Genomic DNA, 25,644 nt, shown 5'->3' with positions numbered 1-25,644 from the left:
TCAGTCCTGTTACATCATAACAATGCTGTATTTTGTAAACATAAAAACTGTTAATTTTCTCCTGATTTTAGAATTAATTGTATTTAATTAAGGTGAGGTAAAGAGGCTGTCTTTTCAATAATTTGCCGTGCTGAAAAATCTGACTGAAATTTTTTAGGAAATATCCTTGAAAGTTCAGACTTTGTTTAAATGCACCTTAAATTACCTCTGCAATTTCACAACGGCCAACTTAGTCCTCTGCTAATTGAAAGGCAGTCAGATCTTCCTCTTGTTGATGCTGTGTTTTTGCTGCAGTATATATGTATGCATATATGTAATTGTGTCAAACTGAGGAACTTTTCATCAAATTATCCTTTTTGCAGTTTATTTTATTAATCTTGACTCCAGAAATTTTCACTCACAAATAGCCTTTCTCAGGTTTGTTAGTTTTTTTTCCATTGGGCCTCTCCAACTTGCCTTTTTATTCCAGTCAGTGAGTGATAGTGCTACTAACAACTCTGTAACTGACAGAGAACGATGTCTTTGACGCTGCTGAGGAGTAGATGGGCAGCAACACGGGGTAAAATAGGGAAGCGGGTGGATGGCCGCCTGCCAGAGCCAAGTGCAGAATATAGGTTGGAGAGGTGTCCTTCTTCAGCTCCCCTGTGGAGGGGAGCAGCCCTTACAGAACATCCACCTTCCCTCTGCTGCTGCAAGGCCACTTTTCCCCCTCATTCACCTCAGCTGTTTTTGAATCTTGCCCTCAATTGCTCCCTGTTTCTGTCCCAGTAGAAAACAAGCCTTCGCCGAACAGAAGAAGGCGGTTGTGTCAATTAAATGGTATGTGCTGCACGCCACAAATCACACACACATGTTCTGCACTCAAACGCTAACCCATCTCTCTCTCTCTCTGTCCTTCTGTCTTTCTCCCTATATGTTGGATGTAGCCACAGAGTTTTGTGGCTCATGTGTGTTGTGACAGTGTGAAAGGCACAGGAAGGAAAGGCCATGCTTCCTCTGATGCTCCTGCTGCTGTGGACCAGAGCAGATAAGAACACACACATGGATGCACACCCAGCCATGAACAAACAATCACAACACAGATCCATGCTGCCTGTGCTAACACCCCCTCCCTCTCCCACTCCCCTGCAGATCAGCATCCATGTGGTTTGGCCTCATAATCAACTCCCTGCACCGCCCCACCTCCATGTCACACATTTTGGTGTGCGCTCGGCGGTCCAAGTCGGAGTGTTTGAATTGGCAGTGCTAGCTGAGCACTGGAAGCTCTTAGTTTCTAATAGGCAAATAATCATTGTATTGAACTATTTGGGTTAGTGAGACAAAGCAATCGTCCTGGCAACTCCACCAGCTGTAGATACAAAGCAGAGTCCTCTCATTCTTCTCAGTGGTTTATTAAGGTGCATGCATGGATGAAAAGGCACCTCCTTCAGAAATGAGTAAAGAACTTCCTGGAGAGTGTGTATGCTGTGCTTTTGAGGGCGAGACTGATGCTGAGAGTGTGTCTCTGTTATTTTCTGTGTGTGAGGGGCGTGTGTGTGTTTGTGTGCGTCCGCTGACGTAAGCCTCTCTATCTGATCATGCCCTTCTAATCCCCACAGTGATGTGTCATGAATATGGAGTTTAAGACTCAAATCCCCAGGGATACACAGGCTATAGATAGCTTGCACCTTCCTCTCTCTCTCACACACACACACACACACACACATACAAAAGACACACACTTTAAGCAGCAGCCCCAATTTGGCCCACACACACATTGTACACATCGCTCCTGACCCTTGTGACGTTGAAGGAGCAGAACAGGAAAAAGCCAGTAAAAGATGATTAAGATGAACGTAACAGAGTCGGAAGAGTTTCAGTGGATGAAGAGAATAACAGAGGAATGCAGAAAGTGAAGAATGTGCTTGTAGAGCTGCTGATTGGTTGTTTAAATTTAAGGATATCTCTGGTTTGTACAGAGCTAGGCCTAATTTGTGTCGCTTTGGCTTTTTGATGGCAATAACCACTCACTGTATTACAATCGCCTATTATCTCACTATGTAGTAATTAATATCAGTGGAAGAGGTGTGCCATTTCTGCACATGCACAAGGTTGCACAGAACACAATTCATGTATATAATTCACCATGATTTTTTTGTCATTGATATCAGCTTTGGGTGGCTTTTCTTTTAATGCAGCCATAGGAAACACGGTATATTTGTCATTGCAGTCAGCACTAGTCCTAATCATCCACAAAACCAGACAATGGTCATTTACAGCAATTTTTGACAACTGACAGATATCAATATGTGAAGCAGTGGAACAGAAAGGAGCCTCTACAGAGGAGCTGCAGGTCTCATGAATCCAAAGCTTCAGTAAAGTATTCAACTTTAGTGTTCTGTGTATGTTGTTTTTGCACCGCATTCAGCATAAAATCAGATTGTGATTGCTGTCATTACTGACCAAAATCTTTATACAAAATGAGGTTCTAAAGGCTGTGTACAGCATACAGGAAGAGCAGTGAGAGTGAACCAGAACAGTAAAATTGGCCAGACAACATAAGAATTGGTTAGAACTCGCCATGAAGCTTTGCAAATCTGATTGAAGCGGTAGCTTTGCGAAGTGCTGAAATGTGGTAATGCGGCTACATCCAGTGCACAGGAAGTCCAATGAGGTAATAAGCACAGAGAGTGAGATGATCGTATTGGACAGTAAAATGATTTCCCAAACTGTCCTTTGTAAGCATCCACCACACTTTACAGACTAACTTTGTATTTATCGTAATCAAAATCAACTTTATTGGCCAAGTATGTTGACATATACCAGGAATTTACTCTGGTTCTCTTAGACTCCCAACATACTCACACACAACACAATGCAGAAAACAAATTTACATAATAATGCAAATCCAGACTTACTACTAAACAAATGTAAGCAAAAAATAGTTTGGTTCCTCTCTTATTATCTGATTTGTGTGTTTTTTCTACAGTTGTAGTGATGCTGTCTTGTTCCCAGAACCCAGTAATGACTTTGCTGTGTTGTTATAACTGATTCAGATGATGGCCACAACAGTGAAAATGAGGTCCACATTGCAATAACCTCAAATGGAGCGGTATAAAAATGCACTTCATGATACCACACCGTCATGTGATCAGACTTAAGTTGCCATTAAGTCATTTATGCCACAAATAGCAGAAATAATCAGCTTGTGTAAATTTGCTTGTGTGTGCATAACCCTGTGGTATGTTTTGTTATTTAGGCTAAGGTGTACTGGAAGCTCTTTATATTTTATGGAACGCAATAATCTGGAAGTGTGTTTCCTCGGGTTATTGTGGCCTAGAACACACACAGACACATACTGCAGGTGATAAAAGACATAATGTAAGTATAATCACACTCACTGCCTTACCCTGCACAATCACGAACACACACACACACTCAGACACGCACACACAAATGTATTCCACCACACCCCAAAAGCTTGCCAACCCATATGGCTTGGGGATAATAAACCGAACAGCCAGCAACACGTCTCCTGCACTCCCGAGCCAGGCAAGCCAAAGGAATGCACATCCCTTCAGTTCACTCCCTCTCTTTATCTGCCTCTCTTTTTCTCTCCCCCCCCACCCCTTTCTTCTTCCTCTGTCTGTTTGTCATTCTCCGTCTTTCCTGCTCGACTCTGAGGCATTGAGTGAAGGACCCTCTGTTTAAGTGAACAGAGTATGTTGGCATCCCAGTGTGTGTTTGTGTGTGCGCGGTGTGCCAAAGAAACCAGTTTGACGAGTCTGTGAAGAGCTTGCCCTTGGGATGGAGGGAAGAGAGGGGAAGTAGGATGGAAAAAGGGAGGGAGTGTGAGGATGAAATGAAAAGGAAAATAAATAGTTATGTGTGTGTGTGTGAGAGAGAGAGAGACAGAGAGAGAGAAGGGGAAAAAGATTTGGGGTAGAGAGAGTGTTGCATTTACTGTATAGAAGATTTTTAGCAGCATCTCCTTTTTAATCTATTTCTCAAAGATGCCAAATGTGAATGTGACCAAACACACGTCCCTTGTTTCTTCCTGTGCCCCCACACCTTCTCCCACCCCCGGCCTGCTCTTCCCAGTTCTCCCACCTCACTGTCTCTCCGCGGAGCAGTAGGACAGCCAGCAAGGCCTGCGGCAGGAGTGCTAAGCCCGGGCCTGGATTTGGAGCACGGCTGCTCTCGGTTGAGCGGGATCCAGGCCCCCTGAGGGCTGAGAGGTGGGAGCGCAGGGTGGAGGGTGGGAGCCGGGGGGAGGGAGGTAGGGCGGGAGGGGAGGAGAGCCGAGGCAGCAAGCACTACAGTTCTGGATCACCTTCAAAGAGCTCCAATCCCAGTGGAGGGACTGGATTCCTCTGCGGAGAGAAGGAGAGAAAAGGGGGAGGGCACAGAGGGAGAGAGAGGGAAAGACATGGGAGACAAGGGGAAAGTGTGAAAAGAGAAAGGAAAGAAGTGGTTTGAGTAGTAACTTCTTTCCCACTCTTTTGCTGTCTTTCTCCCTCCCTCTTTTGCTCTCTGCGGCGTGCATGCACTTGCCCTTCATACAGAGGGCCATACTGAGATGATCTATCTGTGTGCTGGAGCAGGGAGACATGGGAAATCTGGCCAGCACAAAGGTGTCGTTGTGCCTCTCTGGAGCTTCCTTCAGAGGCCATCATGTGTGCATGTATGCCTGAGTTTGTGTGTGACAAGGATGAGTAGGAGTTTACCTTCTCAGGCCCCCCCACCTTCCAGAAGCTTCTCCGAATGCAGACATGCACACACACTCCCAGATGCGCCTCCAAAAATCCAAGGACATTGCAGATTGCCACCTAGGCATCTCATTCTTGTTCACGTAGCAGATGACTTTCAAGCTCTGAACTTATAAGCCTCTTATACAACGCAAAAAAGTGTGACAATTTAGGAAACCTCAGATTTGTTCCATTGGAGTTGTGCACGTTCACTTTTTGCAAATTTGGGGACAAATAGTACACTATAGTTTGTGTAGGAGTGTGTGTTTCTGCGTGTGCATCAGTGACAGACCTTCATCCTGAGTCTGGGTCAGCAGTTTGTTTAGCATCAATTAGAGGCTCTGTGTTCCTCAACGCAAGCGTGAAGGGAGAATTAACGTGCAGTGGCACATTCCCATCAGCGTATTATTACACACAGCACCTCAGCTGGAACAGTGCAAAGCTGTGTGTGTGCATGTGCATATCTTTGTCTATGTGTGTGCACGCACATATATGTGCATGCATTCTTAGGCAAATGATTCAAATTCATAAAGTGCATTACTTTTACATTTTTTTCTGTTCTCCCTCCCTGTCTTCTTCTCCTTGCTTTGCTCTCCCCTCCTCTTTCAAGGACTATGGTCTGACCACAGCCATTTCCCTTAGCCTTTGCTTTGCCTAGCAACACACAGCACATAGTTTCCATAGAACATGCATTTAATGGGAGAGAAGATATATAGATACTGCAGAAAGTCTCTTGTAAAGACAACTTAGTCTAAAGATTTCCTGCTCTGCTCACAGACTAAGTTTGAAAAACACATGTTCAGTGGCTTTAACGCTGACTTTACTCTTAAAGGCATGTAGCAGAGGATACGTGGAATGGAGGCTGGAATGAAACGAATATCATCTTGAAAACAACATTACAGCCAGGATACGAATGGTTATAATCAGTGAAACCCCAGTGCAGTTACTTTGCAAGACAGGTGAGTATTATCAAGGTTTTGGTCCAGCATTTAAAAAAAACAAAAAATATTTTTTGAACAGAATGAATCATAGATGTCATTTTAGAAACCCACAATTCTTCTGAAAACGGTTAAGCTCAGATCCCGTTTTAAATAAAATGAATGCATTGGCTTAAAAGTTTTATTGTAGTCTGGCCAGTCATGATTCAGACTACATTGTTCCATCCAGTCCTAACGGATAACAAACCTTTCTCATCCTGAAGCCAGTATTTTAATGTCAGAATGTCTCTCTCGTAAAATCACCTTTAACGTCAGTTCACCTTGATGTGAGAAAGTTGGAAAAAACATGTTCACAATGTTCTCAAATGTAGATTTCCCTGACAGCTGTAGGACTCTGAAAAGTTCTGCCTTACCCATTTGATTATTTCCAGTTCTCTGTCAGTATTTGTCTAATACAGTCAAACTTAGCAGGCGAGCAAGTTGCAACCTGTTGACTTGCCATCGGCTCTGGTGTGTGTTTGATAAAACAAGAATATATTACTGTGCACTGTATTGAATCTTTCAGTTCAATGCTGTAGTTTTATTACTGAAACCTATGTTCAATATTAACATGGCTTTCTTACCAGTAATACTTAAATTGTAGTTTGAGGTCTGAAATTGAGCCTGAATTTGGCCCAAATATCTACAAGTTCTGTTGGCTTTGGGCCAGACTGCAGACCTGTATATTTTTCACAATTCTGTCCAAAAACAAAGTTAATATTATTCTCCTGAAATAATTTGAGATATCAACACACCCCAACTTATTATTAGAAGTATTGTTTACTTTGAAAACTGCTTCCAAGAAAGACATGCTTCATTCATGATCATTCAACATTATTATGTTGGAAGTGATTAGAACATGCCTAACCCTCTTAAGGATTATTGAACTGAATCTGTGCCAGGAAATGTACCATACACGGTCACAGTTTTGCCAGAATCCCTCACTTAGGCACGATTCATGTTGCTTTATTCCTTCCTTTGATTGCATCTTCGCATAAATGTGGAATATAGGTTCATTGCTTACGTGTCCTTTTTCATGTTGTTCGATGGGGGATGGGATGCCAGTGGGCCTGTGCCAGGAGAAAGGTTTCCTGCCTTTGCCAAGGTATGCCCTCCTCCCTCTCTCTCATGTGGAGTGAGGCTCTATACTTGCTTGTAAATAGTGAGATAAGTGTGGTTTACCCGTAGCTGGGGTGTAAGGTGCACTCAGCGCCGCCCTGACATGTCTGTGCCAAAGCCCAACAGGGGTGTAATTACCTGAGACTGGGTCAGCACTTTATCCGGGGTAAAAATACCTGCCTACTTATAGAAGGGGAATAGTGAGGGCAGCTCCATGCAAAGGGAAGCCTGTCTTCACGCATCCAGCCAAATGCTCCTCTATGCTGTGTAATACTCCGGTAGTTTTTTCACAGTACAGCACCACATAACGTTCTGTCACAGGGACTCCCAGACAAGACCTTTCCATTTTCTACTTCTGCCTCTCATGGTTGCAATGGACTGACCTACAAAACACTCGTACACACGTCCAATATTCCACTCTCTACCTCTAACCACAGCCGGCTCTCAGCTCAGTACCTTTCCACACTCCCTGTATTCCCCTACTCCACCCCTTTCACACCACATCTGTCTCTCTGCCCTGCAAGTCAAGGACAGAGAGGGCCAAGCAGACATGCTGAGGACAGCTCTGCACCAATCAGGAGACAGAGAGAACTTGTGTCAATTAAATGGTATGTGCTTATACCGCAAATCACAGACACATGTTCCCTTCTCCCCTCCCACCCTGTGGCTGTTGCCTCTCTTCTCCACCACCTAATGCAGCATAATCATCCTCATTACTGAATGAGACTCTACTGTACACACAAACTCTCCCCCCTCTTACTTTACACATGTGTATAAAGAGCATCCACATGCTCGCACAGAATAATACAGTCAACGCAATACTCAACCAACTGCGCCTCTGCGACACTGTCAACAGTGTAGCTCTCAGTGCCACAACACTGTAAAGCCTCTAATGCCACAGTAATACTATTGTAGTGTGTATTATCAACAGGACAGTGAGCACTGAATTAAGCCGGCAGCTGGGGAGGGGAGAAACCCCTCATTAGCTCCCTTCAATGTATCTACTTCCCCTAATCACTTACAATAACATAATCTCTTTAAAAGTGCTGCAGCTTAAGTCCAATCTGCGTAAAACCTGACACGTGATTGAGGTCAATCCCCAGTAAACCCCAAACTGTGGGGTCCCATGAAGTCCCACCCACCTAAGCTACAGTACAGTACAGTTCTGAGCAGGTATTGTATTTATGCTTTGCACTGTGCACAGTATTACACAGCTACGAGGCTCAAACTGAAAGATATGTTTCCCCTTTCCTGGTCCAGACTCCCTCCACTGCTAACTTCATGCTCTCAGGCAGACAGAGTCTGGCCTGCCGCCTGCGTGTGCCTCTGATCCCAGTGCAGTTTGTATCCTTTTCACAGCCTCTGTTCTATATAACCCCAAGTAGTAGAGCGCCATTCTGCTCTTTTTATTTTTTGATGTTTTTCCACAGTGTCTCTTGCCTGCAAACCACTTACAGATGTTGGCAGCGGGGAACATTGTGGCAACTCCAAACGAGGAAATCTAAATAGAGATCAGGCTGTAAAATAAAAAAGAAGGCCCGGAGAAGGAGAAAACAAGGGGAAAGCAAGCGAGCAAATGCGAGAATGGGGTGAATGGGTGAGAGAGAAAGAAGAAAGCAGTGAGTGGGCATTAGTATAGAATTAGTAGAGACAGAAAGAAAAATACTTACTGGACTTGTAAGTGCAGCGATGACGGCTTTTCTGGATTTGTCTTTGGAACTTAAATTCAAACCTTTTTTGCCACTGAATTGCATCCTCTGATTTGTTTCCAAACAACTGACAAATATAGGCAGTCTGGAGCAAAGTTCTTGGGGAGGAAGACAAAGTTAGAATGAAGTTATTGTTGGCCAAAAAGGCACCCACTGTAACAGAAAACATACATTTACAGCAAACTACTGCAGTTTTTCAATAGCTGATAATGAACCCCCTTAAAATTCTATATGGTCCAAAACCACAACTTCATATTCGCCTTTCCAGTTACAGCTCCCTGGGCAGGTTTTTTATATTAAATAGCAGGCTATAGCATATAGGAATAACACCTGCCAGCTGCATTTTACCAATGGCTACTGGAAAACAGTTTTTCTGGCTCGAAAAGAGACTTGGTCTGAGCTGTGGTGGTAGTTCCACATTACCTCCCTCCACCTGTTTTACAGGAAGTAGCCTTGTCCCGGTGGATCAGAGAGGAAATGTGTTGAAATGCCACATCCTGCTCCCAGCTTAGAGTCACAGTTCAGTACAGCGTATGCTTATTATGTCCTGACACCTCCTAGGGAGAAAAAGAGCACAGAGAGAGAGATAGACGGAGAGAAATGTGTTTGCAGTCATGCCACTCCCTGCACAGTGATTGTAAAGATGAGTGACCTGTCTCTCCCATCTCCCCTCTCTCTCCCCCCTCTTCCTCTCTCCCCCTGCACTTTATTTATTAATGGATCCATTCAATTATTTACCTCACATCTTAGGGCGACACCAGGCCACAGCACAATACAGCGGGTGGAGATGATACAGTACACATGCAGAGCACACAGACGGTGCTCATGCAAGGCAGCCCCGGCACTCAGTGGAGTTAATTGACTGATAGTTTATACATCTATGGTGTACTGGTTAACAGAAAATAATTCTTACGGTCAATTTAACCAAGATAAACAGCTTTGAAATGTGTTCATTTGATCCTACTTTTGATAAATGGCATATTCTGTTAGTTGTCAGAGACAGTATGGTTCCCATCAGTTTCCCTGGTTTCATGGCAACATATTTAAATTGATTATTTGGTCTGATCATTAGTCAGAAACTCAATTTATCAATAATAAATATTTTACAAATACAATTTATTATAAGACTTGAGGAGGAAAAAGTAAATGTTTTGCACTTTATGATGTGAGCGGTTCATTGATTGGATTGATTGTTTCACTGAAAGGATCGTATCCATGCTTTGCGCCCCCAACTTGAATTTGGATTATTTTAATTCTTGATTCCTTTAAGCCCATCAGTAACACAGTCCACAGCTAGTGGAAATAATACATGCACTCAAGAACTGTACTAAAGCAAGGCACTTATACTTAACTTGAGCTTTCTTTTGTATCCCTCTCTATACTACTTTCTTTGTTATTTTACAAAGTAAGGTTTGGAAATATAAGTGTTACAAACTAATTCAAACTAGGTCCATCTTGGGTAACTACAACAGAAAAATGCTCTTTACACAAAAATAAATAATACACCATTAACAAAATTCCAATAGTACATTTTTTAGAACAATTCCATGGACTGTTTTACTGCATTGTGAAGACATTTTACACTTTTATGTAACATATTCAGTGCAGGACTTGTGGTATTACTACTCAAACCTAAGTGAATGCTCTGAATTTCTCTTCCACCAGTGATTTTCAGTGAAAGCTAGCAAGGACAAGTTCCTTTTAACATGCTACTGGTGACATGTGGTCTGTGCACCTTTAAAAGTTACTACAGCATCCTGTTTGCAGTAGAGGTTGATGGTTCAAACGTATCATTGACCGCTCAGTGTCTGCTCTTATCTTCTCCCTCTGGCCTTATCCCCGCAGTGGCCAGACATGGATCAATCCCACCCGGAATTGGGTTTCACATCCCGGAAGCAGAGATGTACACATGGGTCACTTTCATCGACTCACTGCGGCCATGGCCATAGGTATCCATCATACAGACCATTGACTGCTTGTGACCATGAAGGTACAAATTCATCACAAAGAGAGGCTGCGGTGGATGAGGTCAGTGGAAAGAAGCGGCTATTTCTCGTCTGCAACCATGAGGAAATGGAGCCTTTGAGATATTGTCACTTATGTTGATGTAATTACAGCTGAGTGTGAAGTACAGTTTTCAAAAAAAGTTTTCACTGCAGAGTTACTGTAAAGTGACATTTTCAGTCAGTGTGGCTTTTATATGTGTGGTTTTGTCTGTGTGTCTGAGTGTATGGCAACATAAGAGGCCACACGGTGTAAGGAAATATATTAATGTCAACCTGCACTAATCTGTGCATTGTTTGTCGCAGCAGTGATGTCATTATTTGTCTGTTATCATTTAATAATGTGCATCTGTGTGTGTTTTTTATTTTTGTATTTGTGTGTATGGGGTGTAACAGACTGAAGATGAATAACAGATGCTGTGATGGTGTCACGATCTGAACTCCAGACTTGGCCGACTCGCCTGAAGACTGAGGGAGAGAAATGAAAGGAAGGATGAAAGAGAGATGAGAAGAAGGAGACGATAAAGACTGATCGCCACCGACTCATGTCCTGTACGCTGAAAATTGTGAGTGGGTTCGTAACACAAACACACCTATTAGATGTGGTGAATACTTGGAAAGCGTAAGCAAACATTTTCTAACATAAAGGGAGTCAGACAACACTCAACAATATCAAGTAAAGCACAAAATAGACAAACTTATTGGAACAGCATGTTTTTTTCATCCCCTATTCTCATTGTGTTTGTATTGGAAGGTGGACACGAACACATACACACTCTGAAAAACCCTCTCAGTAACTGGTTAGTGCTCTCATGTGAGTGTATGTGTGTGTCCCTTGAGGAAAGCTTGCTTTAATTCCCCAGGAAATCATTGTGATTTAGAGTAGCAGGGAAGCCGCTTCCAATGAAAGTCAATGGACTGCTGGTGTGGGGGCCGGGCTGGACCGCTTGCACATATGTGTGTCTGTGTGTGTGTGTGTGTGTGTGTGTGTGTGTGTGTGTGTGTGTGTGTGTGTGTGTGTGTGTGTGTGTGTGTGTGTGTGTGTGTGTGTGTGTGTGAGCAATTTATCTAAATGGAGTTTTATCAAACTGTAATTAAATCAGCACGATAACACATACAGAGCTCAAACCATGCTGATGGTAATTAAAATAACCACATATGGTTCTGAAAGTGTCACGGCAGCTACGTTAAAATTAGCAAAAAGGGGGGAAAAAAAGAAAAAATCCCCTCACTTCCTTCTTTCAAATTAGGCATGACGCAAATGTGTTCATGCCGTTTTCAAGTCTCATTGTATAGAGGAGATGGAAAACGTGCACATGCTCTCCGGAGGCTTTGAAATGCCTGCAGCAGGGCTGAAACTAGCGCCTGACGAGTTTAGAAAAGCTGCGAGTCTGTTGTAGCTGACCAGAGCTTAAATGTGTTGTGGAGTCCTGGCGATGAACTAAAGCAGGCCAGGTTCGAGGGCTGCTGTCCCAGAGCTCCTCACGGCTGCTGCTACAAGGAGCTGAAGGTGGAGGCTGGCAGAGCTGGCTGAATGCAGATAGGATCTCTGTAGGGGGGCGTGAACGTGTGATTGGAGACTAAAATCATTACAGTACGCCTGGTCACTGTGTCCTTGGCTCTTCCGCTGAGCTGAGGCTGATGCTTTCTTATACTTTCACCCTCTGCCTATTTCTATCCTACTTTTTTTTTACCCTTTCCTTGAGGTGCTTTTTCACTACACTTTCCTCTGTGAAGAGTCGCCTGCTCTTAGTAAAATCATATTCACAAAATTTAACAGTTTCTGCAGGTGACAAAAGTGTGACAAAAAGTTGCCTTCAGGATGTCATCTCTGCACGGAATGATGCAATTCGTGATAGTGCAACAAATTACTGCATCAGTTCACTCAGTTCTCGTGATATAAATCAGATTACAGAGCATTACTAGGATTGCATTTTTCTTCAAGTTGTCTCTTTTTAATTCATTGCTTTCCAGGAGGCCTTATTGTTTTGTTTTTCCTCCTGATCACCTTCAGGCTCTCTCCTTTTCTGTATGTGTGTGTTAACATGAATTCTGAAGTCACAACACACACATATGCTGGTGTCCTCTTGTTTGTCTGCAGCCACTTTAATGTAAAATTTGAAGAAGCGGGAGAAGGCATGACATGTTCTTGTTATTTTGGGTTATTATCACTTATAGGCCTCTTTCTCCTGGTTCACCTCAGCTGCACTCATGCCCTGAGGCTGCAGTAGCTGTCCAGAGAGGGAGAGGAGGGAGAATGTAAACTAGACTCGCCTTCCTTTGGTCTCATTGGTTGATTCTCTGCCTAGCGGTTTTGTCCTTGAGAATGTGCAGACACGGGGCAGATAATGTTCTGACACCAGAAACTCTAGACCAGGACCAGATCAACACTTACTCACATACTTCTCTGCTTCTCTTGTCATACTACCGAGACATGCAGATTGAAGAACGACAGCGTCTGCTGCTATCTTTGCGCATGTTTTTAATCCAAACGTGGCAACTTTATATATATGTTTTACGCATATCGGTAAAATCCCTCAATATTTTTTGGCAAATATCTATATAAATGGTCAGAGGTAGCAATGACTTGTAAGATATTACAAGTGTGTCGACACATGGCAATAATAAATTCCATTAACCATAAAAATATCACACCCGCAGGCGCGAACAAGCGACTATTTGAAAGCTGAGCTCTGCGCATTAGGTGACGGTCAGACTTTTTTTTTAAGTCTCAGATTGTGTAACCACCTGCCCTTTTTAAAAAGCCTTTAAGTGTATTCAAAGCCATGCACGCTGAAAACTGGAAATTATTTTACCACTTAATGTAAATCTGAGGTTTTCATCTCCTCTCCGGTGTGTTGCAAGGTCAAAGATCTCCTTTTACCGTGCGCTCTTGTGACGGCGGGGTTTCTGCAGAAGTCAGCATGCCAGCAGAGCAGCATGTATAGGAATCTCCCTGCAGCGGCACATAAACTGCCAGAGCCGGTGATCTAATCACTTCAGGCCGGTAGGCTTTAAGCCAATGTTTCCACATCATTCTTAAGACTGAAAATAAAATAAAAGCCAAGGACAAATGAAATGCAAACAGTTTAGAGGTCGGTGCAGATTAGCTCTGAAAAGAGAAATTCATTTTCTGTTTGAGTGCATTCAGCAACCTTTTATTCTTGGTACTGTCAGCATAATGTGTGGGCGTATTAATTACTCTTTATATGTGGTTAAGAAATATATGACAGAGTCTGTGTGTGATTTTGTCACCGCAGATCTCTCCAAAAACGGCAGAAAAAAAGTCTTGAGAAGGTAATTCTTGCCATTTCAATGACTTTAATAAGCAAAATAGGAAACAATTTCTTCCAAAAACAACCAAAAAAAGACAAAACAGAAACCAGCCTGAATGGAACAGTTCAAATTTAAGTGTTACTATTATTTATATAAACAGGATTGAAAATTGATCCCCATCATCGCTAAGTACATGGAATTGGTGAAAACAAAACAACAACCCGCTGCTGCAGTTTCAGTTCGATTTCAACACAGTTGAATCAGTAACAAACCAAAGATTGTTAAATGCATGACTTTTCAACGACAGTTTCAATGCAAGCACCATGCTTAATCGATATGATCTGACCGTTTAATTTAAATCATTAAAATAAAAACTTTAACTATGCATCTGGCCAGCAGAACCAGAATCATCAAATAATAATAAAACAGACAAATAAAAAGTATTACATAACATAGACATTGTTTTCATTTTGAGAATTTGCACAACCTGAGTCCCCTTTTTTACTGACCGGCAGAAAAAAAAATCAGGAAAACATAGAACATTAATAGTCAAACTTTGTATTAAAACATTTGTGTTATCTAAATATCACCTCTACATAAAACCTCTGAGAAGATTTTTTTTGCACGTTTTTGTTAAAAAATATAGGTTAGATCGTTCATTTTAGGCCCAGTGAAAATATGCTACAGGTGGCCGCCAATCACAATGAGGATGTGTGGTTTAGTTTCGGTCTGTAGTGCGAAAGAGTTAATAGAAAAGCAGACAAGACTTTTTGTGAATCTGTGCCATGAAAGCAACATTGAATTAAAATGACAAAGAGTTTTTTTTTTTTTTTTTTAAAAAAAAAAAACCTCTGTGTCTGTTCAACAATATGTGAATCCTCGCCTTGATGGTGCGCAAAAGCCTTTTCTGTGCAATCTGGGTCCAATAATATTGTGGCCACATGTTCGTCTCCTCAGCTTTGCACAACATGCGTCCAAATATTCCCCTAAAAAAACTTTGCACTCAGGCCTGTCTTGCAAAATATTACAGTATAATATCATAGTATGTCTTCCTGGAGGGAGGTCTGCACAAAGTTCAAAATGAAAACTTGCAAATCATTATCCAAAAGTGCACTTGACACACAGTTTGTTGTATTTTTAAATGCAACTGAAAGAAAAAAAAATGCACTCCTCTTTCAATCAATACCCAACAAATGATAAAAAAAATCATAACAAATAAATGAAAATTTAAAAAAAGAAACACAACACAAAGAAAGAAGTTCAAACCAGCCTCCTCAATCTTATTGTGCAGTTTTGCGGTTGCATAATATTTACAAGCCCAACGAGAAAAAAAACCCCCAACACCATATGATATACTGCACCGGCAGTCCTGCTGTTCTGTCCCCACTGCATTTCTCTAACCCCCCCTCAAAACTCCAAAAAAAAAAAAAAAAGAAAGAAAAAAAACTATGGAGAAGCGCAGATCAACAACATGCTCTTAATATACACGAGAAGATGAAAGTACAAAATAGAAATTATTACCGTACATGTCCAGCATGCAGGATTAATATTTAATGCAGATTTTTTGTTTCAATATATATTCGAATATAACCAAGCAGGCAATAAATCAATGAGATGTTGCATAAAATGTCCCCCCTGTGACGGGTTAGTAGACAGAAGTTAAATTTGCATAAAGTGGAGTCCCGCTTTTTTTTTCTTAATTTTTTTTGGGGAGCTTTTTCTCAGTTTGCGGGGCTCCACTTGTCGAATGTGAGTCTGGTGTGTTGCAGGCTGCGAGGCCAGGCCTGCTTGTTGTTGTTTCATAACAATGTCATCATTTTGGAGAACAAAATTACAAAGACAACTGCCTCGACGCCATCCCACACTACTTACAGATTATTTAAAAGCTCTCAAAGGAGAGAGGAAAATAAAAGAAAAAAAGTTCATCAGCCGATCCTCTTCTTTGAAGAAGAACCCAAAAAAAGTCTCTTCACTACAAGCAACTAATCTACAAAGATGCTGCGACTGATCAGACTCTCTACGTTGCTCTTTGTATCTCAGTTGACACGTGGATGGAGAGATGGTTATATATGAGAGTACTATCTGATGGATTATTCTTCTAATATGAATATAATTGTTACCGTTATTAGTATAATCAAACAGTATGGGAGGTGTGGATTATTATCGTTTTGTTCATCAGCAAAGTCAGTCGTTTGTGGAGAAAGGAAAAGTGGGGGTGGAGGAGGGGAGGTAAAGTTTGTTTGTTTGTGAGGATGGGGGGGTTCACAAGCAGAAGGCTGCGACAAACTCACATGAAGAACTCTGGTGATGAAGGGTTGTCACTGGTCGAGCCAGCCTCGCGGAACCCGTTGTTGGCCCCCGACCCCGTCAGTTTCTCGCACTTGAGTTTGTAGGCGTCCCGCTCCCTCGCCAGCCGGCTGATCTCCGCCTTCAGCTGCTCCACCTGGTTCATCAGCTGCGTCTTCTCGTTCTCCAGCACGTGCTTCTGCTGCACCCGCTTGAACCGACAGGACTGCGCGTAGCCCCGGTTCTTCAGGGTCCTCCTCTTCTGCTTCAGGCGAATCACCTCGTCCTTGGTGAAGCCCCGTAGGTGTCTGTTGAGCTCCCTCACCGACATGGACACGAGCTGATCGTCGGAGAAGCGGTCCTCCACGTTCAGTCCGCCCCCGGAGCCGTGGTGCGCTCCCGACTGGCTCAGGTGGCCGTGCGCATGGTGGTGGTGATGGTGGCGGTGGTGATGGAGCGGCTGGTGGGACTCTGGGGACACCGGGGACGGGCTGTCGGGGTCCTGGCTGTGGTGATGGTGATGCTGGCTGTGTGGGTGGCTGTGTCCGCCCGGGTGCCCGGACAGTTCCTCGGCGTGGTGCGGGATGCCCCCCGCATACGGGTGATGATGCTGCTGGCTGTGGCCGTGGTGGCTGTGGTGGTGATGCGGGCCCCTGTAGCCCTCGAAAGCGCCTTGCTGCTGCAGCTGCTGCTGGACGTGCGGAGGCGGAGGGTGGCCGTGAGCCGTGGCTCCAATCAGGGCCTCCACCGCGTCCTCCGGGGTCAAGCTTAGCGTCTGCGGGTCTAACTGCTGGTGGTACCCGCTGTTCGGCATCCAGTACAGCTCCTCTAGGTGGTTTTTCTGCTCTGTGGGGCTGAAGCTGGGTGAAGAGGGCACCGAGCTGCAGGGCGTACTGATGGGGGTGGAGGACACGGAGCCCTGGGGTTGGAGACGGTTACACTGGCGCACCCCGTTGCGATCCAGCCCGGCCAGGCCTTCCTTCTTCACGTCGAACTTCATCAGGTCAAAATCATTGACATATTCCAGAGCCAGAGGGCTGCTGGGTAGTTCCGGGCCCATGCTCAGCTCTGCACTCATGTTGTTGTCGCGACTCTTTTGCAGATATGCAAAGGTACTGGCGAGCGTCGCAAAAACTGACTTGTTAATCAGCGTCTCTTCTCTCCTCTCTTGTTTCATGCAATAGTTCTTTTGGTTCATCCACCGCTGTGCACAGACTTGCTGTAGCATGAAACACCGTGTGATTGGTGGGGGGAAAAAAGGAAAACGAAAAAAAGTTGAGGAGGAAAACTTTCAGACTAATGCTCTGCACACGGTTTGCGTCATATAGCCTACTTCTGTCTGCTGGGATAATCTGGCAGAGAGACCAGGCAGGAGGTAGAAAGCAGTGCGTCTCAGTGCAAAAGTAAAAAAAAAAAAAAAAAAAGAAGTAAAAGAAAAAAAATCTCAGTCCCTTCAGCAGAAGTGTATTCACACACACATAAAAAGAAAATCAAAACATCAATAACGATAATAAAAGAAATACCACGTTTGATCGCTGAGACGGGCACCAGTCCGCGTTGCAACTTCTTGGTTTGTAAGTCCCTTTTTTCTCCAGGAAAATAAAAGGAGCAAATAAGCGTTGAGTAAATAGGGCGTCTGATTTTCGCTGAGAAGCAGCTTTTCCAGCTCTGCACCGCAGAGATTTAAAGGCTCGCCTCTCTCGCTCTCTCCGCTCTCTGGTATCCAGCAGACTGCGCTTGGAGCCAGCCAGCGCTTTATCCTTATAGCGCACTGTGACGTCGCGCCGAAAGGCTGGATCGGTGGAGCGCAGCTCTCCAATGGGAGCGGGACTCTGCGCTGAAACAGAGGAAGAGGAGGAGGAGGAGAGCAGCGGAGAGGAGGGCGCACAATTCAGTCTTGACAGCTACAGACGGTCAGCTGACCGACTTCCCTAAAAGCAGAAGGTGGGAGCAAAGTGGAGGAGAGAGAAATGCCTTCACTTCACAGACGCTGTCCGCGGCTCCTGTGGCGCGCTGCTCCTGGTCTTCAGTCACGACAGCTTCTGATTTCAGTGAGATGAATCGGAAGGCTTCTGTGCTGTAAACTCAGTGAAATTTCTCTGAAAGCACTTCTACGACACAGCAGTCCCCTAGAATGTTCAACACTGTTACCAAACGTCCACTATCAGGTACAGTCCAGTTGTTTCCAAAAGCATTTTAGTGCCAGAGAAACTAAATCCAAGACACCCCATTTATTTTTGCCACAATGTCATTGTAGTGCTTCATGCATCTCGCTCTATTTTGGAGAGAAGCTGCGTTTTCTTATAAAAGACAGGAAATATTCAGTAGTATTAAACTGTATTACCTGTTACATTGAACGTTTTCTTCAGTGTTGTTTAGTTTACAGAACATTTCAATCGCAACTCAGGCTGTAAAAGGCGATAGTTTGGCAGTTTCCTGACTTAATCTTTAACTTCCTCACACACAAAAATGACACATGCTTTTATTGTGCTATCCCCCTTTTAATGTTGCAGTCACAAACACACGTGATTTACAGCCTGTTTTGATTTTTGGACAATATTTTAGGCTAAAATGAAGGAGCCACAGTGCAATCTTAGAATTGTCTGACCCTGCTGCTGTGAACTTAACTGGATTTTTAAAATAATTTTAGCATGAAAACGACCACAACACATGTCTGCTACGATAATTACGGGCTAAATATGTTCATTTATTTAGGTTTGGTGAAAGTAAAGTTGTCTTTGCTTCCACATTCCCACATCAGGCTGCTTCTTGGCACGGACCATTTGTTTTACACCGGGCAGCATGAAAGCAGGGGGATCACCTGCAAACAGGCTCAAGGCTGCCCCTGCGTGGGCAACACAAGAACCGACGAATCCTCAGAGATGCTGCTGCCATAGGTTTTTCCTTTGATTTTGTGTTCGGATTTTTTCTTTTTTTTTATTATCTCTGCGATAATTGCTCGTTTCAAAGGTCACATCCTGCAATTATGACTGACAACAATTAATCTCTGTCATTTGAGTCTCATGCAAACTCAGTGTGGCACGCAGGTCCATGTTCATGTCACTGTTACTGTCTAACAGGTAGTTTGGCCAAAAAATAGGCTCTCACATGCGTGCGTAATTGATCTGGTATTTGTTTTAATTATCTACCAAATTTTAAAAAAAGAAGTCGTGTGAGCAAATGTCTCGCTTCCCCCCTCAAAAAGAAACTGCTTGTAAATGAGTCAATTTTGAAGGATCGATTGGATTATCATTTCGTTTCCACCTCATATCCACGGTTGAGCACAGCCGCGACCGGAGCGTATTGATCAGGCTGGATGTAAGAGGAGGCTGCCAAAGATGAGATCCGATAATGAAGGGGCTTATTTGTTTAGTTTAAATTCTTAATCAGTCTGAGCTGGGTGCCAGTGTATCAGTGGATGGAGTGTGAGTCCAGCACAGGTCATAAAATGCACCCCAGTCACAACATCCTGATCTGGTTTTAGTTGATATTTTTATGATGCATTCGAATCTGTAGTTAATTTAAGAATTTGCTCAGCTGAAAATGGGACTAAAATCGATGTACACAGCTGTGAAGGTAACAAAAATTAAAATGAAGCAGTGAAAAAAAAGAGGCACTATTTAAGCTGACACTAGAAAGTTTACAGAAACGACAGAATGATTTCTGATTACCACTTACCTATTTATTACAAATCCATTATTATTATTATTATTATTATTATTATTATTATTATTATTATTATTATTATTATTATTATTATTATTATTAATATTATTATTAATATTGTTATTAATATTGTTATAGGAGAATATTTTGTATTAAAAACACATTATAATAACTGGCTGTAGTCCAATTAGAGCACACTTTTAAGCGACCCTAAACTATATTTATTCCTCGTGATTTTTAGCTTTTGTCGAAAGCTGTTGCTCAGTTGCCCCGAATCTTTTTAACGTCTTTATCCTATTAACACACGAACTCTTTTCTGGAGAATTCAGCCTCAGATCGCCTGTACATCACCCCACAGTGCAACATTCAAATGTAAGCCAATTTCCCCCCAGCACAAGATAAAAATAAAACATACAGAAAGCATTCAATACGTCACAATCGTCCTCTGTTCATTCCCTGCACCTGCAGGCGAGCTTCTCACTTCTCAGCCTCTCCAACTTCAAAAGCGCCCTGAGCGCATCGTGTCGTGCGGAGCCGACCTCAAACCTCTTCCCAGCGAGGCCGAGCCGCCGGCAGCCCCATTAGGTCGTAATGCTCTCTAATATAACCCGAGTCCACCGTCTAATAGATCCAGGCAGGCCTGCCGGCGGCTCTCCCCCTTCGGTAATAACGGGCTGTAATGGAGAGACGAGATGTAAAAAAGCGTCCATGTCAGCAGCATATCGGTGGTTAATGATCTATTAAGTGATCCGTGTGCTTATGGACAGAGAAAAAAAAGTGTTGATGCTTGCTTATTCGCCCCTAATGAGAGTCCCATCCTACGGATTTTAGGAATGAATAACAGAAATAAAATCACCTTTAAAATGTTGCATTTAACAGTTGACGCACGGAGGCTGCAGAGGCTGCAGAGCTTCCCACAGCTCACATCTCACACCTGCAGCGGGCCCTCTGATTTCACACAGGAGGCCCATGCTCTGTCTATAGGAAGAGACACGATTCCCCTCACAAATATGGATTTCTATTCTGTTTCAGGACCTATCCATGCATGTGCATCTGCGCTCCGGAGGTCCGAAAAGCCAGGTTGCATTGCCAAGAACCCTTTGGATGTGAACTCAAACTCGGTCTGTGAGGGAGTGACTATAAGGAATACTTTTTTTTTCTTTTGGAGTCAGACTCTCTGTCTCACTCTGAGGTAAATAGTTGGTTTTATCTGGTCATCCTCTGACTGTTTGCCGTGCGTAACGGTTATCTCTAATGGTTCCCAAGAACGTTCCTGGAAATGTGAAAATGTAGCCGAGCTGGAGGCCCGTGACTGGGGAGAGTGAGGGATGGAGATGGAGAGACGATGCGGTCGGAGGTGCTGCGTTGATGCAGGATGGAGGAGAGACGCGCTGAGCAGCTCCGGCTTCAACTCCAAAAAGTTCTACCCGAAACCGCCTTCATTACGCAGTAACCGGCTTTAAAATGCATTACGAGTGGGTTTGCACATTGAGAAGTAATATATGCAAATGCAAATTGCAGACTTTGTTACTAGAACACAGCTGGCGTTTGGTTTATGTTGTATTTATGTAGTTTGGCAGAATGGCAAAGTCTGTCGAAAAAAGTTCGGTTGGTACTTTGGCCATGATGCGTTTTCGTTTTAGCTTTATTAACGAGCTACTTGATGTTTATTTAAATTTGATAGCTGCAACATTTGAAATGCATTTTACCATCAGACTACAGCTGCATAATAGATTTCCCATCCGGAATCGCAGTCTAAACAGGTGTTTCCATTAATTAAGTTTGTTTGGCGTAAAATAGTAATAGTGCCAGTAAGGCGGCCAGCGATTGTCTCTAAGATTTCTTCTTTTTGATGCTGTGGCCCTTTTGCATCAGTAATCTAATATCTTCCGTTTACAATGTGAGACTCACTCAGGCATTCTTGTTTACTCCAGACTGATCGATTATCTCTGTGAAAACATGTATTATTAACACGTGTCGTCTGTGTAAACAGGCAGAGGCCAGCGTCTGAAGAAGACTCACATCCCCATCAGGATAATTGACTGAAGGGTCTTTCAGGAAAACGACAAGAGGTGAGGTAAGTGCAAATTCTGGCAGTCTCGTTAATATGAAAAAAAAAGCATCGATTGAAACAGTCGACATCACATGTTTGTCTTGAAAAAAATCCCCGTTGCATGCTGTCTCCTTTGACACTCACAGTTCTGCAGCAGTTACACTCTCACCATTTACCCAGTAAGAAGGTGGTTATGTTTGCAGGAAAAATTAGGGCTTATTTCTTGTGACAGGGCGCCTCTGGTGGCGCATTTACTCATTGCTAATAGTTTGATGTGTATCATCAGTGACATGCAGTCTTTTTTTTCTGGCACTAACCTCATGCAGGCAGCTCCAACTTCAGACCTGAAGCTATTTGCTTGGCTTTTTCTTTTAAATGACAGAGAGGATATAAAAATATGATGGGGAGGCCAAGGCATAATTGTAGGCCTTTTCTGAGATTAGATGTCTCTGATTGACGTGTAGTAAATATAACAACAAATAAATGTCAGTGTGCACTGTACTGGCTTAATCCCAGAAGAAAAAGAACAATAAATCTGCCTTTTGCTGTGGTCATTTCATTAATGTAAATTGCAATGCTATGTACAATAGTTTGGCTTTCTTCCAGTGGGCTCTTTGCTGAGGCTTATGCATGATATTGGGTTTTATCATAAACTGGGGCGGTGTGACCACAGAATGTAGGCAACACCACAAGAACCAAATATCAGAGTGCAGGCATAACTTAATTAAAGACCATATTCTCGGGTCATAGCCACAATTTACATCTGTATTTTCTAAGCTCCAATCTGGCTACTGTAACTGCAAGAAACATGCAAGAAACTAAACTCTTATGATGTACTGAAAACATAATTACAATCATTTCTACTCCCAAGCCACTCACAACCATTGTTTGAAATAAATGAAATGCACTTCATGTTTCCTATAAAACTGATGTGTAACAATTTTCTTATATCCTTTGCACAGAATCACCACTGAATCTCTGTCTTGCGTCAGCATAGAAGAGCATCCGTTGTTGTTCCTGGCCTTTTCTAATTGCCTGCATATGGAGCTGTCAGACCATATCTCTGGGTTACATTAAACCTCCGCTTCATATAATATTCTGGAAAATAATGCGTCATTTACCGTAGAGTACATACAGCAGCAGCATGTTATTAAGCTGAGAGTAAAGAGAGGGTTTTAATAGCCCTCAAATGGCTCTGTGTAATATCTGAGAGGACTTTTTATTTTCCTGTCAAGTGTGTAAAGCATAAATGTTTATGATCAGAGTTAGTTTGTTCTCACTGTCCACTTGTGAATGCTAGAATAAAGCTGCCCGTTGAAGCCGGCAGACCCCCGGGTCAGTTTTATGGCAGCATTTGAGTGTGTGGGCATGATGGACCTGGAGGTGGGTGGATGCTGCGTTTTAGGGGTATGAGCCCAACTGGCGTTTTTCCCTTTAGACATCAACTCCGCCTCCTCTCCTCTCCTCTCCTCTCCTCTCCTCTCCTCTCCTCTCCTCTCCTCTCCTCTCCTCTCCTCTCCTCTCCTCTCCTCTCCTCTCCTCTCCTCTCCTCTCCTCTCCTCTCCTCTCGAAACTCTCCATCAATCTAAAGATGCCGTCCTTATCAAACATCTCTACTTCCACTCTTTCTGCACCCTTTTATTCCTCCTCTCTCCTTCTCTGTCCACCCTCCCTCGCCTGGTGACCTCCTTGCCTCTCGGCTCTCTCACCCCTCTCCTCTGGCCCTGGCCCTGGCCCTGCCCACCCTGGGTCATTTATCATAGGCCAGGAGGGGAGCCCCCGGGCCTGCAGGCCCCTGTCAGCCCCTGCAATCGCCTCTTTGTGGCTCCCAGCAAACAAGTGTCGGATCAGCAAAAGTCTATTAAAGCCTGGTGGGTCTTTCTCAGCCAATTGGGTTCGGGTCACTGAGCTGCTCTCCTTGCTGCTCCGAGAGTTCTTTGTGTCGCCGCCGTTCGCTGACACAGATCCCCACAAGATTAATGATTTTTAGCAGCCATTTGGGTCTCATTCACAGGGTCCTTCTCTCTTTCTTTCTCTTTGCCACTTTTCCCCTTTTCGCCACTCATTCTGTTCTTTTTTTTCTTTAACCCATTTCTTCTTCTACTCTCCCTGTACCTCCTAATTTCTCGCTTTTCGCTCGCTGATTTACTCCTCTCCTCCTCCCTCAAACTGTCTGTGTTGACCACGTGTGTCTTTAGTTTGCAAGGTCATTATTCATTCAAGTGTGTTTACAACTAATGGCAACCCCATGTTTATCTAATAATTGTCTTCGATTTACAGATTTCATCATAGAAATGACATAAATTGCAGCTTGTAAATATGTGCTTTTAGTTTGTTTCAGAGTGATGGGCTCCTGTCTAATAAATTCCAAGGATGTTAAGGAACCAACTGGAGTATCTACATTACACTCCTGGCAGGCTTCCCCACAGTATGCCTCAGGAGGCTCAGAGTAATTTGAAATCTTAGAGCCACTTCCACGACTTCCATGTTGCCATGTTCTCAGTGTTGTTTCCAGTAATTACTGCAGGTTAAGTGCACGTCCCGGAGCCCAGTGGAGGCAGCTCTATCCCTCACCTGGGACATGACTCAGCACAGTTCAGGTCATCCGGCCATTTCCCTGACCACTGGACCACACCCCGACCTACTCTAAACCCACAGAACAGGCACTATTTATGTGCTCACGTTCACTTCCATCATGTAATGTAATGGTAGTTTTATTTACTGGCTGAATTGTTTGCAGAGAGACGGCCCCACACAGACGTGTTTATCTATTTAAATGTTGTAAATGCACGTATTCTTTTCTCCATTTTAACTTTTTGCAGTTCCTCTATTGGAGAAGCTGTGCTGTTAAATGAGATTATATGTAAACTGAAAACGATAGTGATCACTGCAGTTGTTTATCTTGTCTGTCCTGACTGCATTAGCAGATGCTTCTCTACTGCAGTTTCAATGTAAAATATAGTTGAGAAAATCTAGTCTACTCTCTGTGCAGAATTATACTCCAAAGTTTAGCTGCTAGTTTGATCCTTCAGTTGTCTGAAATCAGTATGAATCCTATTTTTAGAGCAAATTCCCCACTTCCAGTGCTGCTCAGCAACAAGGGAAAAACAAAAGACAGAATTTGTATTAAAATGATTTACTTTGAACTTTGAATATACTACTGTAGAGCCTGTGGACTACTGTAGGGCATACTTTTGCACAAAAACATGACTCTGGATTTTATCTCCCATCATCCACAGTGGAGGCGTGTTAAGAAGAGATCTCTACATGCACTATATGGACCCTACTGATTGTTTATACAGCGACTATTCTACTGAATGTCTGTGCAGATGAGTAGTATTTTGGGAATGACAGAAGACGTGAACAAAAGATATTTACTGACTAGATTTAAGCTCTTAGCCCACCGAAACCCTAAATTATACACCTGGGTTTGGATTTTCATCTAACTTTGGTGTGCATTGAAACTCAAATATGTACTGTAAATATTTCATAATCAGCTCTTTTATATTTTTACTTTATTACTGTTACATGTTTACAGATTCTGTTTCGTATATAGTGTTATGGCGAAGTGTGTGTGCAGCACTGAGGAAAATTGTGTGTGAATGTACAGAATACGTGAAAATATAATATTCTTCTTCTGTGCTAGTGAAGCCATCAACAAGGCTGCTGGTGGGTCAGCGTCTGAATTCACCTAAAACTCTCCTTGTGTGTTTACAGCATGTCTGTTTTAGGACTGGATGGATGAACCCAACCCGCTGCCGTGTCCATCCACCTGCCCTGTTTCCTGTCTGATTAATGCTCTACGTATGTGTGTGTGTGTGTGTGTGT

At 43.2% G+C, this 25,644-nt stretch overlaps 1 protein-coding gene and 1 long non-coding RNA gene across 2 annotated transcripts; one reads left to right on the top strand and one right to left on the bottom strand.

Moving 5' to 3' along the window:
- Positions 1–766: 766 nt before the first annotated feature.
- On the top strand, positions 767–20,932 carry LOC118471102 (uncharacterized). Its single transcript, XR_008602593.1, has 7 exons — positions 767–819; positions 927–3,091; positions 3,239–3,360; positions 5,560–5,686; positions 10,378–10,560; positions 10,932–11,101; positions 20,796–20,932. It is a non-coding gene; the product is annotated as an uncharacterized LOC118471102 (long non-coding RNA).
- Positions 14,655–17,833, bottom strand: mafba (MAF bZIP transcription factor Ba). The gene has a single exon (XM_023281890.3). It carries the CDS (start codon positions 17,323–17,325, stop codon positions 16,099–16,101), a length of 1,227 nt encoding a protein of 408 aa, XP_023137658.1. The 5' UTR covers positions 17,326–17,833; the 3' UTR covers positions 14,655–16,098.
- Positions 20,933–25,644: the final 4,712 nt, after the last annotated feature.

This window comes from Amphiprion ocellaris, chromosome 8 (genome assembly GCF_022539595.1).
Source record: "Amphiprion ocellaris isolate individual 3 ecotype Okinawa chromosome 8, ASM2253959v1, whole genome shotgun sequence".
NCBI classification, from domain to species: Eukaryota; Metazoa; Chordata; class Actinopteri; family Pomacentridae; genus Amphiprion; species Amphiprion ocellaris.
This window is presented reverse-complemented; position numbering and strand designations above follow the sequence as displayed.

Excerpts from the sequence above, each read along its gene's own strand:
- mafba (XM_023281890.3), bottom strand. The coding sequence starts at position 17,325 with ATGCTACAGCAAGTCTGTGCACAGCGGTGGATGAACCAAAAGAACTAT.